The 16,209-nt window shown below is 40.4% G+C and overlaps 1 protein-coding gene across 1 annotated transcript in view; it reads left to right on the forward strand.

Moving 5' to 3' along the window:
• The window catches only part of LOC104941998 (mannosyl-oligosaccharide 1,2-alpha-mannosidase IC), a 206,281-nt gene that overhangs the window by 135,186 nt on the left and 54,886 nt on the right, over positions 1 to 16,209 (forward strand). Inside the window, exon 4 of the mRNA XM_010767183.1 lies at positions 3,586 to 3,666. Within this exon, the coding sequence (XP_010765485.1) occupies positions 3,586 to 3,666 (81 nt within the window). The remainder of the gene's footprint in view (positions 1 to 3,585; positions 3,667 to 16,209) is intronic.

Consider the following 16,209-nt stretch of genomic DNA (forward strand, 5'->3'; position numbering starts at 1 on the left):
GTGTGCCTTGCCTATTCCCATTACTGAATGGGCCAGTCATTTCAGGGTTGGCAAGACAGCTCAGCTCGCGCCCTGCCAGAGGCATCAGTGCTTTGTCTCCAGAAATGTCAGCAGTGTGCTGACTTGAGGGATGGAGCCAGCACCTTGGTTGTACAAAAGCGCTGCTTTTATTACTGGATTTATAGAGTTACATAAAACATGACAACGTGGACGCACGTAAAGTAATACTTTTCCTTTTTGGTGGAGAATCTATTCTTATTCATAATTTCGCCAAGATTTATATGAGAAGATTAATATCACTTTCATGCTTGTACATTAAATATCAAGCTGGAGCTAGCGCCTTGTTAGCTTAGCTTAGCATAAGGCTACACGCAAGGGGAAACAAATCCATCTACCGTCACCTCTAAAACCCACTATCTAACACTTAATTTCTCGTTTGTTTGGTTTAGTAAAAAACACATGTAAAAAGTGAGAGTCTTTAAGTCATGCTAAGCTGTGCTAGCTCCTTGTTAGCTTAGCATAGCATGAGGCTGGAAACAAGGGGTGCATGGCTCTGTGCAAAGAAAACAAATTCCCCTACCGTCACCTCTAAAACTCACTATATAACACTTTGTTTCTCTTTTATTTAATCAATCAAAAACGTGTACAAGTGATGGCCTTCATGCTTTGCCAAGCTAACAGACACATTCACATATTTTATCCCATATTCCTTAAAAGTGTACAATTTGTCAAAATGTATTTTTGCCAAGAGGGTGGGATGTGAAGAAATCTAGTAACATTGTGTTGACAACATCTTATGAATATTGAGCCATATAACAATACAATAAGTATAAACATATATTATTTGGAGTTAAATGCTACTTTGCTTGGATGCCTGTGACTCCCCACAGGATATCTCACCTATTCCTCAGAGTTGAGCTAATTGCCATCTCTGGCAACCAATTAAAAAAAATTCTTATCATCCACACTTGAGATAGCAATTTCCCTCACAATAGGTCTCCAAGTCATGGAGTACCAGACTGCTTCCAACTTCACCTAGCACAAGAGGCAATAATTATGGTGACATATTTAGACACATGCAGTCATAAGCCACCATAGTTACAACATGAGATATTTCTGCCAATGTTTTGGAAAGTCAGAGGTGAATTTAAGTGCGCTCAATAGGTTATTCTCAGTATAGATATATATCTGTATCTACACCATTGGGAAAAACATGAGGGCATTTTATAGTATAATTAAAATCTGCTACCTGTTACCATCCACTACTGTATGTGAATTTGTGAATTGGACATTTGAAACAGTTTCAGAGGCGTTAGAATAAGTTCCTCTTGAGCCAGTGTACTAACTCTCCTTCAATCGATACCGCCCTGCAGTTGTAAGAGACACCTCAGACAAAAAAAAAAGGTTTTGAGGAAACTAAACTTTGGGAAACATGATTACTGGGCTTTGACTCTCTGACCTGACTTTTGGAGACTGGCCTGGCTCTAATGGTGTCTTTGGAGAGGGAATCTCCATTTCAACGGGTGTACAAAGAGAAGATTGGGAGCTATAGAGAAAGCAACTTATTCCTGCAGTCGCTTCACAGCCACACAAAATCTCACAGACTCCTCTCCTCTCTAACTCCTCCAATTGAAGTAAAACCTTGGTTCATATGAAACAAAAGCTAATCAAACTGGAGCGATTGTAAGTGAGGAATAACTTTGATTATATAGATCTATATTTCTGGCCATCCCTCTGAAATATACTGGAATTTGGGATAGCATCGATAGTGCTAATGAAGGGGTGCCCACACTTTTTCAGCTTGGGCACTACTTTTAAAATGACCACGCCCAAATGATCTACCTACAGGGCCGCCCCTGCCCAATCTGTGTCATGAGCGGGGGGGGCTGCTGGTGGACTAAACGGCGGATGAACTGTGGCGCACTTACACTAATTGCGCCGCATAAGCGTATAATAGTAAGGATGGGTGATGGGTTTTTTCTTCTTCTACGTATTGGGCACCCCTGTGCTAATGCATTCACTTTGACGCTGTGATGTTGGTCATAAATGCTAATGCTGAACTTGCACTACTTTATTTGGCATCTTTTTATTCCATTACATTTAGCTGATGCTTTTATCCAAAGCATTTACAATAAGTGCAATAAACCACAAACTCATATTAACTTTTGATAGTGCTGATGCATTATTTTCAAATGAGCCGAACCCTTTTTTGATTAGGTTTGGTTGGTCTTGATTGGCTGGCCAGGTTATAAGGGAAACAGGTGGGTTTTCAGTCGGTCAATGGGGAGATTGTTTCATCATTTTGGAGTCATCATTAATGTATTATACTGTCACGGACTTATGAAGAAACAACACGTTCCTAATGAAGGATCGTGAAGTTAGTCTGTTTTGTAGTAAGTTGTGTCACGTCATCTAGCTGCAGAATTGCCTTTGTAAAATAATACCAATATATATTTTAAACACTTTCTTTAATAGTGTCTGTAGGGTTTTCTGATGACACATTTGTTTATTTCGATAAAATGGTAGTGTACTTTGGGTCACACATACACAGTTTCTGGAAGTCATAAGGTGTTGAGCGATGCACCAAATGTATCCTTTACATCAAATGAGTGAATGAAAATGGCTGTAGCTAATAAGATAATAAGAGAATTCCTATCTTTATGCAATATTATTGTGGTTGTTTCCTCCCTGCAATGTTGTTTGCTGCCTCTCAGTAAAGTACACAGTATGTATTTGGTATTGTGTGGCATTACTACGAATAATGGACGAATTTTTACAATACACATGCTAGTACAAAAGCTGTGACAGGTTGAGCTCCCAGTAAAACAGCACGATAATAATCGGATTCGGACAACACGCCCAAATGCCCAAAACGTATTCAGTTGTTTACTGCCTTTAAAGCTCAAGGGCCAGCTACTGTACACACCTCTGAGTCACCAGCCACCTCTCAAAAGATGTTCCTAAATATAAGTCTGGTGTTGCTGTGTAAATGTTTTTTTTTCCAATCAGCACTTTAAAGGTTGCTAATCTTTTCCAGACTTCTTCCAAGCAGCCATTAAGCCTCCTGTAAACTCACTGCCTGAAATATAACAGCTTATTAATCAGAACAACACCATGCACACGCATTTATTCTAAGAGTGATGTTTTTTTCCCCCAGTTTTCTTCACAGGTGTAATCAGAAGTGTAATCCATCACTTGCCCCCTCTGATTCTTGTGGATATAAGTCTGAAAGATTTGATGTTTATTGTTCCTGTAAATGTCACAGGATCTATTTCTGTGGTGCAAATACAAAACATTTCTCTGGAAAAAATGTTGTATCGTACACATGACTCATAGAAACTTCACAGCTCACATTGAGTAGTATGGTATTTATTTAATTAACTGGGCTGCCCAACGGGTCTCAAAGGACCGAGTATCCCAGCTATTAAATACATTTTCTCCCAGAAAAAGAGTAATCACAGCTGTTTATGATGATTACAGTGTATAATTATTTTCTGTTGAGCCCACTGTGCTTCTTTACCGCCCTCTGAGTCCTTAGTATGATACGACTTTTGACAATATGATCTCTCTCTCTTGGTTCTGCAGAATGGCGAGGCATCACTCTTTGAGGTGAACATCCGTTACGTTGGCGGCTTGCTGTCGGCCTACTACCTGACAGGAGAGGAGGTAAGATTAATAGACGTCTGTTCTCCCTCTTCTCTGCTGAGATCTGCTGCTCCATTCATCCCCACCCAGCCTTGTAGTTTGAACGATGAACAGGCTGAGTGACTTCCTGTGCGTGCAGAGTAGCGTCACCTCAGTGCATAAAATGATCTCTTACAAAAGATCACGTTGCAGGTTTATCCAACCGTAACACTATATGTTGCCTATCAAATTACATACAGTTCATTGTTTGGCACTTTCATTATTTTCACTGGGAAATTAGTGTTTTAATGTGCTCATGCGTTCAGAGGTTTTTTTGTTAAAATAAACAAGACCCTGTTTTGACAATAGGTTGTTGAGTATGTAAGATATCATATTAATACATTCTGATGCCATTATCTTATGCAGTGCCACACACTGGAATAACATTTCACATTTTAACAGATTTGTTTTGGCCAGTTTTCAGTTGCCATAACATTTCTAGTTTTATGCAAATGTTAAAAGGGAGAATACACTCTGCTGCTTAAATCTATTCACTGTTTGATTCTGGGTTTGTTTTAAGCCACGATGTGCTCCTAACTGCAACAACAAAGCTCGATAAAATACTCAAATATGCAGATGATTGAAACAAATATGTCGTGTGGCCGAAAAATTGAAATGTGCAACAACAAACTAACCAGATCAAATTGTTACAAAAACATGAAACCACGTTGTTATAGATTTGGGAGTTTCAGCCTTATTTGGTTTTATTTGCAGCATCTCATAATAATTCAAATATATATTTTTTTATGTTAACTCAAAATATTTAAAATAATGAGGCTTAAGTATGAACAGCTTCAAATCTGCGAGGACTCAGGCTACACTAGAAAACGGAAGGTCATTTGCTCCTATCTTTTGAAAGGTAGAGTGAATGAGAATCACTTTTCTCTGTTTGAAGAGCTATCGCCGTTGTGTCCTTCAATAAAGCCGCAGTCGTTCGGGTGAAGCGTGATGTGCCACTTTGTGTCAAGGCCAACAGACAGCTAACAGTGAAGCTGAGAAACCTTATGAGTGTGAAGCGCGGCCTTGCCAGAAGAGAAGTATGAATACAACCTGGCTGCATGTTTAGAAATGGCCTGTGACAACCACATAGTACCAATGGTCCAGTTTATTATCAGTGCATTGTGAAGTCGCTGGAGGTCAACACATCATCGTAATGAGCCTCCGCCAACATACACTGCAGTGGTGATGTTGGAAAGGTACTCTATGGAAGAGACTTAAATCTGTGCAGAAGCAGAATTAATGGAGAGAGGATCCAGTGACATATGAACACTCAAGTCGGTTTAATGGACATTGATTTGCAGGCCGAGCGAGTTGAGGGAAGAGCAGCATTAAATTGAGTGAAATATGAACACATTGCTGGAGCAGAATATATCGTTGAATCCATTATTCCACATTTGTGTGCCATTAATGCCATGCAGGAAATGTTCTTCTATTTTATTCACTGGTCCGTGGACATTTCTATATATATTGCAAGGGTAATGACATTTTTTAATATGAATGTGTGTTTCTGCGAGAGAGCAAGAGAGTGTATTATCCATAAAGTTTGCATTTATGTCTCCCCTCGGACAAGGACTTACAGTACTGAAGTCTAGGTGAAGAAAAGCGTAGAAAAACAGAGCAGCTACCTTTAACACCTTTCGTATCCATTACATGTATTCATACCCGGTGTTTGATTCATTTGGTAGAGTGGAGAAGAAGTAAAACAATTTAGTTCTGGTTCAGATTGTGTTCACACTGAATTATTGCAAACAAACCAAGACAGGTAATCGACATGAAATACAATTCCAGACGCATTAAGTTCCTACTGAACCTTGTTTGTATTTTTTATCTGATTTAATGTTCACAGGGGGCTTAAATAAATGACTTAAGAGGATTAGTTGTGACTGGAGCTGGACTTTTTGTGTCATAAATAGTGACAAACTGGTTAAAACAGGATAAAAAGAGGCTTTTTAGCCTGCAATATTACAGGGATATTTGTGTGGTTGCTATATTTTACTTCTCGTTTTATTGGTAAGCAGCTTAAATAAACAGAGTAGGAAACAAACTCACCACGCTTCTGTGAATTGTATTACTTATTACAGAGATCTATTTCGTGACATATGACATTCACAAGATGCGTCATTAGTAATAAAGCTTTTGGGTTTGAATGAGCCAGAGCCAAAACAGACCAAAACATGCAAACAGAGAAATACACCAGTCAGTTTGAATCTAATCAAACAGATGAAAGCTCCAATAGTAATCTGTTTTTTGACATATTTGTTTCCTCTTGCCACACTAAATACATTTCTGTTTTTATTATCAATGTTTCCATCCATCTCTTTTGCTCGCTAACCTTCCCTCAGATGACTGCAGTCCTTTTTCTTTGCGTTTTGACTTTCTTACCTTTTAAAGTGCATCATCTTTCTTATGAGATGGAGCACACCGTCGCAGTTTCCTGACGGACATATCAATACCCTTTACCCCGACGTGGTTGTCCATCACAAGCTCACTTGTGTGCTTTCTGTGAAGGGTCCCTGAGCTAGATTTATAGCCACCTGATCCCCCAGCCCCCGACTCCGCTATTAGGATCTTTGTCCTCGGAGTCTGTTCATCCGAATGATAAAAGGGACAGATTGAAGGTCTGTCCCTGCTGCAGAGACTTTAATCAACCGCGATACAGTTTGGAGGACTATTACCAGATTGTGGGTCCGGTCTGACCGGAGGACACTGGGCAGCTGGTGCCGCTGTAAATGATTACCGGGGGGTGGGCGGGGGGACTGATTATGGCTCCTCGGGGGTTGCAGTGTGCCGGTGAACTGCTTGGAGCAGAAACAGAGCAGCACCTGACCATTAATAACCTCCTGTTGTTTGTGTGCGTCCTGTTTATATGTGTTTTCTTGGGGCCCCAGTACGATCATTGTCAGTCTTTATGGAAGCGGTCCCCGGATGAAACGTTGTGTTCAATTGGGTCTGTCAGCTGCTGCTTTTGCCGCTCTTCCATCATTCACCGTCACACACTCATGGCCAGGCCAAATGGCCCCCACAAGAAGGGGCCATTACAGAACTGCAGGTGTTCGATGTGTGCGTCCTTCTGTGAGGAGCCCACCTGTTTGGTCATTTGTCAAAACCTGAGGGCTGCATTACCGTTTTGGTCGTTTTTTTATTAATTGATCAATTGTTTAGTCAATTAAAAGTACAATGTTGTGTTGTTCCTGTATCAAAATGTCCTTGAAAGCATTTATCATATTATCTTTTTATCAACTTCATCCCATTTTTATGATTTATTTATTTTTTGCTAAGTAAGGTCGTTATTTTTCTTGCACTGCCTGTGCTGCGTTACCTCTTGTCACACTCTTTCCGAACCAGAGACTAGTCTGCTCTGATTGGTTAGCTGGCCGGCTCTGTTGTGATTGGTCAACCACTTAGAGATGTCCCGCTCCTTAGCCTATCACGTACAATACGTTGGAGCTCTAGCCAATAGAAAGACAAGTGATAAATAGTGATGTCACTGTTTCAGGCAGGCAGGCAGGCAGGGGGGGGATTGTCTGGGAGAAAACTCCATATGTAGAAAATGTCTTGATTTTAGCCTTTGAAGAATATTTACATGCTTAAAAAATGTATACAGACTACAGGAAAGAGAACCCCCCAAACAGCATCATGGAGCCTCTTGAGTTGTTTGCTAATTTACAAATATTTGTCAACTATAATATACTATCCCCCTTTCCCTTATAGACCCCCCTCATCCTCACTAACTAATTCTCCTGTGTGTTTACAGTGCAGATATATATGTGTCCTTGCAGGGGGTTGTGCACAGCAAAGTGCCCCTCTCTTCACCTCTATAGGAACATGTTTGTTAGAACAGTTTATCAACTCGACCTCAATATCTCAAATGCATGCCTTGGTGCGGTCCCATGCGTGCACGTTTCATTTGTTAGTGTCCATTTATATGCATATCAATGTGTGTGTGGTGGTGAGACCTTGTTGTGTCATCCCCTTCCCTTAGCAAGAACAAAGAACAGTGGAGGGAAAATGGAAGTGGGGTTGAATTCAATCAGCCTTGTGTGAAAATTGCCCCTGGGCTGAGCTGTAGCAGCAGGGAGGCAGCGAGGCTGAGGAGAAGAAATACGTGTGTTCATATGCTCATCAGCAAGAGGAGAGAGGAGATGAAAAGAGAGGAGAGGAGGATCAAGAGAGGTGAGGAAGAGCGAAGGAGTGTGTTCATAAGCTCATCAGAAAATATCAAAGTGCAGGAGAAGGTGATACACGGAGGCAGACAAGTGAGGACTAGAGAGAGAGTTTGCAAAAAATAAAGGAACTAGTATTCCTATTGGGGGAAAGCGTTCATAGAAAACAAATGTATTCCCTTTAATACTGTGATATTCACTCGTACAATATAATGAGTGTGAAAGTCCCCGTTTGGGAGATACAGAGGAGGAAAGTTTGAAGGCTAAATGTTTAGGAAGTATCTCTTGGAGAGATAAAAACATATGGACAGTTAACACAACTGTATTTCCATTAAATTGACTTTAGTTTTAACTTTCAAATACAGACATTTAAACCCAATAAAAAGTAAAAATGTTGAACAAACTATATTAACACATACTACTACTGTGTTGGTTGATACCTTTTGTTCTGTTCATATTCATGCACTTACTGTAACAGCTTGTCTTCGTAGTCTTTTTTTTTAAAGTTGCTTTTAATATGCGATTCAACCTGCAGATTATGGTTCTTTTAGTATTGCTTGGCCTTTCAAGCCTTATTAACAATGTTTAATATGAGTGTTCTCCTGTGTCTTGTTTCTTGATAATGCTTTTATTAGCTGCTGTGGTGCATGGGTGAATTAATGAAAGTGTAATATTAAACTTTCAGAGAAGTGAATACGTAGATATAAATATGACGATATATAAAAGTACTTTGACTTAATCACCATGTTATTTTGTATAATATTATTGCGCCATTATCTGTAGAGGGTAGACATGCTAGTCTGCCTGCTCTTGCCGCACCACATCCAAACTCCAGTCTGCTTGTTCATTTGAGATAACCTTCACCTCTGTGTTCATCGTATACTGCAAATCTGTCATCAATCAGCATGGCAGTTAAATGGTTATTTTGCCAACAACTTGAATAATACAGGGCAGCTGTGGCTCAGCAGGTAGAACGAGCCGTCCATTAATCACATGATTGACGGTTTGATCCCCGGCTCCTCATGTCCACATGTCAACTTGTCCTTGGGCGAGACTCTAAACCTCAAATTGCTGCGGAAGGGCAACGTGATGCCAAAAATACCTGGGGAAAAACCCTCGATTTGTAGCATACTTTGTCAAAGATGGGGATTTTTCTTTTTTTTGACTGCTGGTTGTTTGGCCGATGCCTATCCATAAGCAAGGAACTATTTTGAATATATTTTCTCTACTTATACATTCTGTAGTTTCCAACAGCAGTTCTCCCGATGTTTTGAGAAGAAGCATTGTTATATGGTTATAAGGATAGACAGCAGTAACTCACTCTGTATATAGCAGACATGTGGGTGCATATGTTTTATTCATACATTTGATCAGCTTGAGAATCACTCGAAAACACGAAATGTATACACAATGTAGCAATGGCTGGTCTGATTTGGAGTTACAGCAACCCTAACCCTAACAAAAAAGCTCCATTGCTGCGTTGTTAATGAGTGAGACACACCAGAGTTGAGGTTCTGTGGGGTTTATTCTCCCAAAAATATAATTTACAATTTAGGTATTTAGCAGACGCCTTATTCCAAAGCGACTCACAAGGACCAATTACAGGGACATTCTCCCTGGAGTAACTGAGGGCTAAGTGCCTTACTCAAGGGCGCACCAGTAGAACTGTTCCAGGCGGGATTTGAACTCGCAACCTTCCGATCATCAGCCCACCTCACTATCCATTAGACACCAAAATAAAAAAAATATCTGTGGCGGATGATATTTAATTGTGGCGGCCCGCCAAAAATAAATCGATGTATGGGAAACACTGCCTTACTATTCCAGTGTTATTCATGCATTGTGTGTAGATTTTCATCTGAGCTAGAGGAACTGTTCATTTACATATTTAAATGTTTTTGTGGTTAATGCGATAAGTTGGAGGAATGTGTTTGAGAAAAATGTTTTTTTTCCTTGGGGAAGGGCCCTTAGACTTCCCATGTAATTGGTCCTCTCCCATGTGTGACGGACGGTTTCTACCCATGAACAGAGGCTCAAAGAAGAAAGAAAGACAGATGGGGAAGAGAAGAGAGTGGAGAGGCAAATAGGTAGAGAGGGAATGAACGCAAAGACAAATGAAGGAGAAGAAAAGAAGAAAAGCCATATAGAGAGTCGGTGGGAGATTAAGAGAACAGCATAAAGGAAAAGAGAATAATGGAACAAAACAAAAAGGCTCAAGAGAAGCAGATAGTCTGGAGAGAGAGGCGTATATTTGTATATCATTGGCAGCAGCCTCGTTATGATGACCCTCATTTTACTCTGAAATCTTGTCATATCCACAAATAAAGGTCAAAGCACTTATTCTAGAAATACACTGGTGTCTTTTCAGAGAATTTAAAAGCTGCTCTGGTTCTCCTTGGGAGGAAGTAAACACTTTTTCTCATCTTGATACCTGCTTATTTATATTCTGGGTCAATCACATTTGTGCCTATTACCGGTCCATGAGGTTCAATCCACCTCTGCTTCACGTCTCTGAGAGGAGGGTCGAACTGTTTTTGAATATCGGAAGGAAAGCTCCTGGTTTATGAATATAACCTTTTCTGTTTGGGAGCGTCGGAGCTAAACACTAAATGACTGTGACATTCCAGGTAGTTTTTTCTCTCTACTAAAGTTCATGAACTTGAATCTTTGTTTATTGCCTGTAGGTCTCTTTTTAAGAACTTAATGGGATCATGCAAACACCATAACATTGGATGGTTCTGTGGGAGGGAATGTGGTGAGAGAGAGGTATCGTGTTGTGCACCAGTCAATGTTGTTTTCTCTCTAATTTGGTTGACCTACTTCTGTCTCCAAATATGGTTTAATTTTGGGTCATATCGCAGGAGAGCGCTCACACACACAGACATCATGGATATCCCACATTGAGAAAAATGTAAATTGGTCTCAGAGACGAGTTTCTTTATTTGGATGTTTTCCCTGTCACAGCATCATTAATTGCCAAGGAAAACTCAGTTGTCTTGTTAAAGTAGTTTGCCGTGTGTGCTGCATTCATTATTATCAGAGGAACAAAGGTTGTTCCTATGAGTGATTTGACCTTTACTTGCCTGCTTGACAAAACCGAGCGGAGCAAATTGATATTCATAACGCGGCTAATGTCGATCAGTATGTCGTGAGACTCAATCACAATCCGATACGCCGTAATAATATGAAAATAGTCTCTCTGTACATGAGCCTGCACGTCTATTTTTGTCTCTTATTATCTGCGTCTGCCATTCCTACAGTGCCTTTAGATCAGTCTCCCCTGACACTTCCTCAAGTGATGCAGCTGAATTTATTATGGGTTACTCTGAATTAGTTTTTGTAACTTACATGTTTATACATCCCTTGCATTTCTTTACATTTGATGACATTTATAAAGTTACATTTTGAATCAAATTTTGAAAGATTTGGTACAGATTCTGATCAGAAGTCAGGCCATTTAGGCTTCATTCAGGCTTCATTCGCCACTGAGCAACTTCGATAGGAAACTCATGGGTCATGACTTCACTGCCGAATCAAGATCTCTTTATAAATTCATGTTGCTACGTCTTTAATGGATGTTTTAAGATGGATATCAGCACATACTAAACTTAACTGGCCTCCTAAACAATTATTTTAGAATCCTTAAACGACGTAAACATCTCCTAATTTAACTAACGGTGCTAAATTGTGACTCTGCACCTCCCATCAGGAACATCAGGGTGCTGTGGCTCAAAGCCCTGCACTTCAAAAGGAAAAGGTGCTTTTGCTTAGTCACGCAGGATGCTGGGCCCTACCACACCTTTCATCGTAATTTGACCTTATTACCAACTGTGCTGCAGTGACACAGTTCGCCCCCGGCCACATTATAATCCAAATGTCAGCTTCCTGGCCATATGCACCTGCACCATGCAGCATTAGCTGTGCACTTGGTACTGTGTGCCACTGATTCACAAACAGAATGTGATCTGAATAGATTATTTGCAGAAGCAGCTGTGTATAATTACATGTAAAAAAAAGAATTATCAGCAAGGCTGTATTTTCAGATTTCTGCATGTTTTTTTTCTATTTTTAGCTTGGTCTATGTGAAGGACTGGGATGATGGTTGATTTCAGGAAGTTTCTCATGATTCTTTACAATTATCTCCACAGCATTTCTTGGGCTTACTCTAAAAAACATTGTTTTGAATAGGGTTGCAAAGGGGCGGAAAAGTTCCGGTAAATGTCCGTCAAGTTTCCGGTAAACTTCCATGGGAAGTTAAGCTGGGGAATTTTGGAATTATTCCATATTGGAAACTTTCCATGGGAATAATGGGAATTTATGGGAATTTTATCATATCCAAGCATAAATATAAACATTTTGTTTTGTCATAAGAAAACATCCATGCACAATGATACAATTAAAAAAAACATGACATTTCAACAGATAAGAGGAACAGAGCAAGTTTTAATTATTTGATTGAACAATCATTTGTTTAATTGAAGAACAAAAACATGAATATTGAGTTAAATATTACTCATCCCCCCAACCCCAGAAATGGACCCCCCATACAAAAATCCCCACAAGAAATCATGTGTGCATGTGATGGAGGAATGCACAGTGCCTGTAGGGGGTGTGGTCTCAATAGCCATGCAGTAAGCAGTGTGCTATGGGCATGTGATTGAAGAATGGCATGGATATTCAAGTGTACTTGAATGGCATCTGTTTGTTTTAGTCAAGATTATAATAATAATAATAGATTTAATTTGTTAGCGCTTTTACAGGTGCTCAAAGACGCTTTACAGATAATAGTGAAAAGAGAAGAAAGGAACAACAAATAAATATATAGTTAAAGTCAAATAATACAAAAGCAATCACACATGAAAAGCCAGATTGAAGAGGTGAGTTTTTGTGAGTTTTTTGAAGGTGGTGAGGTCGGTGCAGTCTCTGATGGGTTGTGGGAGTGAGTTCCAGAGGGAGGGGGCAGCGACGGAGAAGGCTCTGTTATGCTCAAATATACCTTCCCCAACTATATTTAAGTTCCCTACGAAGAGCCAACCATCAATTTAGAAAATTCCCAGTTTATTCCCGTTTATTCCCACGGAAAGTTTCCATCTTTGAAAATTCCCGGAATTTTGCAACTTTAGTTTTGAATAATTAAAAAAGTATTTCTTGAGGTGGCAAAACAATCCAGTTCAATTTTCATTCTTCATCCAAGTGATTGTGTCTAAGTTTCTGTGTGTTTGAGCTTAAGCACAATAACTTTTGTTTCTGTCTGTTTCTACTCATCTCCCTGCCTTTACCCACTGCAGCGGACAGCAACAGAGACATTATACCATCCTCCCTGCTGGGTTTGTGTGTCTAAGGAAGGTTGCAGTGGAGATACATTTATGCCAGATGGTTTATCTTTCTCCACAGCACAGTGTGTTACTGTAATATGGACGCCAGTTGAATAGATCTGAGCCTCACTGCTGGTGTTGATATTCATGTGCAAGAAGAGGATCAGGTTTTTGTGCCATCCTTTACGGGGAGACAGGGATTTACTCTCCTGCCAGATGTAGCGTACAGTTACTTTCTGATGGTCCGCCCCCCGTCACGGGATGGGAGGCAAAGAAAAATGATCAAATGAAGTCTGTTTGAAACGGGGATACACGATCTAGCCGGTGCATTTGGAGAAAATTGTGGATGGAGATGATAAATTGGGAAGACTGAGGCTGAGCCTATCTGTATGGCTATAATGTAGAAGAAGAGTAATGCTTCTGTGATTTAAAGGAATGTCTGGAATAACGGAATTTAATGAGATATCTAGCTACCCCCCGAAATATATAATCTTTCATTTAAATATGATCAAAACAGGGCTGTTATTGTTTCTACAGTTAACCATCCTTTCTGACTTGCCAAGTGAAAACTGTAATCCATTTCAACAGTGCCCGGTAGTTCATACTTTAATTGTGGCATTAAAATATCTTTTACCCTCAAGCCTGGGTAAGTAAATAAGTACAGTAAGTGTAAATAAGCCCTAACTGACACCTGACTGTTCTGCTTCCTGTGTGAGCAGTGGCTACCTTTGCATCTTATCTCTTTGTTGTCCTTCTCGCTGAAGAGCTGATAAGTCGTCTTGGAAAACATTTCATTTCCTCAGATCAAACTGGATCATCATAATCACAGAGTAACCTACCGCACTCTGTAGTCCCCGCTGCAGGCTTAACCATGAAAGGAAAGCTCCCCCCATCCCAAACCCTCATCCTGCGCTGTGTACAAACTGCTAATCCCATTTGTGCAGAGGTAGAATAACCGCGCTCCGCTGCTCTCTTACACCTTTCGGTTTTATTATGGAATTAAGAGGTGCTGGGTGAGAACAACATCTCATACCCAGCATCGACATCTTGCAGTATGGCTTGTTGAAATGTTACATGCATTAGAGCGTGCTGCTTATTTAATGTGTGTTTGTGTCTTGTACAGTAGTGTAATATGAACTCGCTCGCTGAATGAATCACTCAGAAGCCATGAGCTTGTTTGCCAGCTTTGAAGTGCTTGGACGTCTGCGTGATTAAGAAGAACCCAAATAGTATGTTTAAGGCGTGAGAAAAAAGCACAGGACCTTTTCTGTTTACTGATGTGTATCCCTTTTCTCTGAATCAGTCTATTAGTTTACTTCCTGCATAAACTCTTCAATTAGTCCTTTTTTTAGCGGTGACATTACTGCTGGAGTAATTGTTCTCAGCCTGGAGGAGGTTTGGCACCAATCCAAATGAGCCCAAAATAAAAGAAGCCCTGTAGTGAGGCTGATGCATTTTCAGAGCTTTTTCTTTTCTTTTTCACAAATCACGCCAGTCAGTACGAACCTGACCAAACAAATCAAGCCAGGGAATCATTAGGCTGTTCTTAATGGTGTCAGCCTTGTGGCATCCAGGCCTTTTCATTCAGACTTTGCATAGCTCACAGTCCCGGGGTCTTATTTATAGGCTTCATTGCTCCCTCTGCAATTAAGGGAGAGAAAAGAGCTTTTTTCTGCCTCTAAAGATATTCAGTATAGTATATTTTAGAATGACAGCAGATGCAAATAAATGTAGTGATACACATACCTGCTTTAATTAGATTTAGCAGAAGAGGGAACATTATTGCCTCAGTACACTTTACAGCATTTTTTAAGTGGTGAATGAGCTGCTTTTTAACGGTGGAAGTATCGATCCCGAAGGCTTTGGTTGTAATCAATGCCTTTCTGGGAATGGAGAGTCTGTGTGTGGTGGGAGTGGGACTGGTGGCTGATAGGTCGCTGTAGGGGTTGACAGCTTCCTGTAAAATAAAGAAAGAAAACGGCAAAACAATCTCCTTTGTTCGCAGTTAGAGGGAACATAGCAATAGCAGACGTGAAAAGCTGCAGTATTTTAATCTGTTGAACCCGGCCCTTTGTATTCTTTTGTATTTTCCTAAATTCCTATAGAAGAATATAATGGGGAGGATGAAACCCTCTTTAACTGTCACACATGCAGAGCACACACAGTGACATGTGTTCTCTGCTTTTAACCCATCCTAGTACCAGGAGTCTAGTCTCAGCTATTGTACAGCGCCCGGGGAGCAATGGGAGTGAGGGGGGAAGGGGGGTGTCCGGTGCCTTGCTCAAGGGCACCACGGCAGGGCAGGAGGTGAACTGGGACCTCTCCAAGTAGAAGTCCACACTCCATATTTAGGACTGGTCGGGGACTTGAACCGGCGACCCTACGGCTCCCAGTCCAAGCCCCTACTGACTGAGCCACTGCCTGTTCATATTATTAATAATTCAGAGTGAGTTAATGGGTTTCGTAGCAAAAGGATTGGGCGATATTTCAAGTGTTTGCTTTTCCTGTTTAAAATAAAAACTACATAAACTAGATTAACAAAATAAAAATAGTTATCCCCCCCGAAAAAAACAACTGCATGGCCGATGTATTCGTCCAATAACCCAACCCTGGGAGCTAATACAATATCAAGTTTATAGTTAGACATGTTAAGGGCCGACAGGAAACCATGAATTAAAGTTTTGCCGGGAGTCTCGCTTAAAGTTTTGTGGAAGCTGAAGGAAAATAGAGGAACATGGACATTTGAGTTGAAGTCATTTGTTTTGCAAGCCTAAACACACACCATGGCTCAAACAGCCAAGAGGGTATTTTGAATTCAAACAGTGTTGGCCTTAACCACTTTTTATTCAAAACAAGCCCCCGTGGAATTGGTTTGGGTGGTGGCCTCTCCAAACATGAGCTAGAGCGATAAACCTCTATGCCAGTGAGAGTTTGAACATCTTTGTGTGTGTGTGTGTGTGTGTGTGTGTGTGTGTGTGTGTGTGTGTGTGTGTGTGTATTGTTTGTATACAAAACAATAACTCTCTACCAAACAAGAAAAGAGCAGT

This window comes from Notothenia coriiceps, unplaced genomic scaffold, assembly GCF_000735185.1.
Source record: "Notothenia coriiceps isolate Sejong01 unplaced genomic scaffold, NC01 NC01_scaffold00004098, whole genome shotgun sequence".
Classification (NCBI taxonomy): domain Eukaryota; kingdom Metazoa; phylum Chordata; class Actinopteri; order Perciformes; family Nototheniidae; genus Notothenia; species Notothenia coriiceps.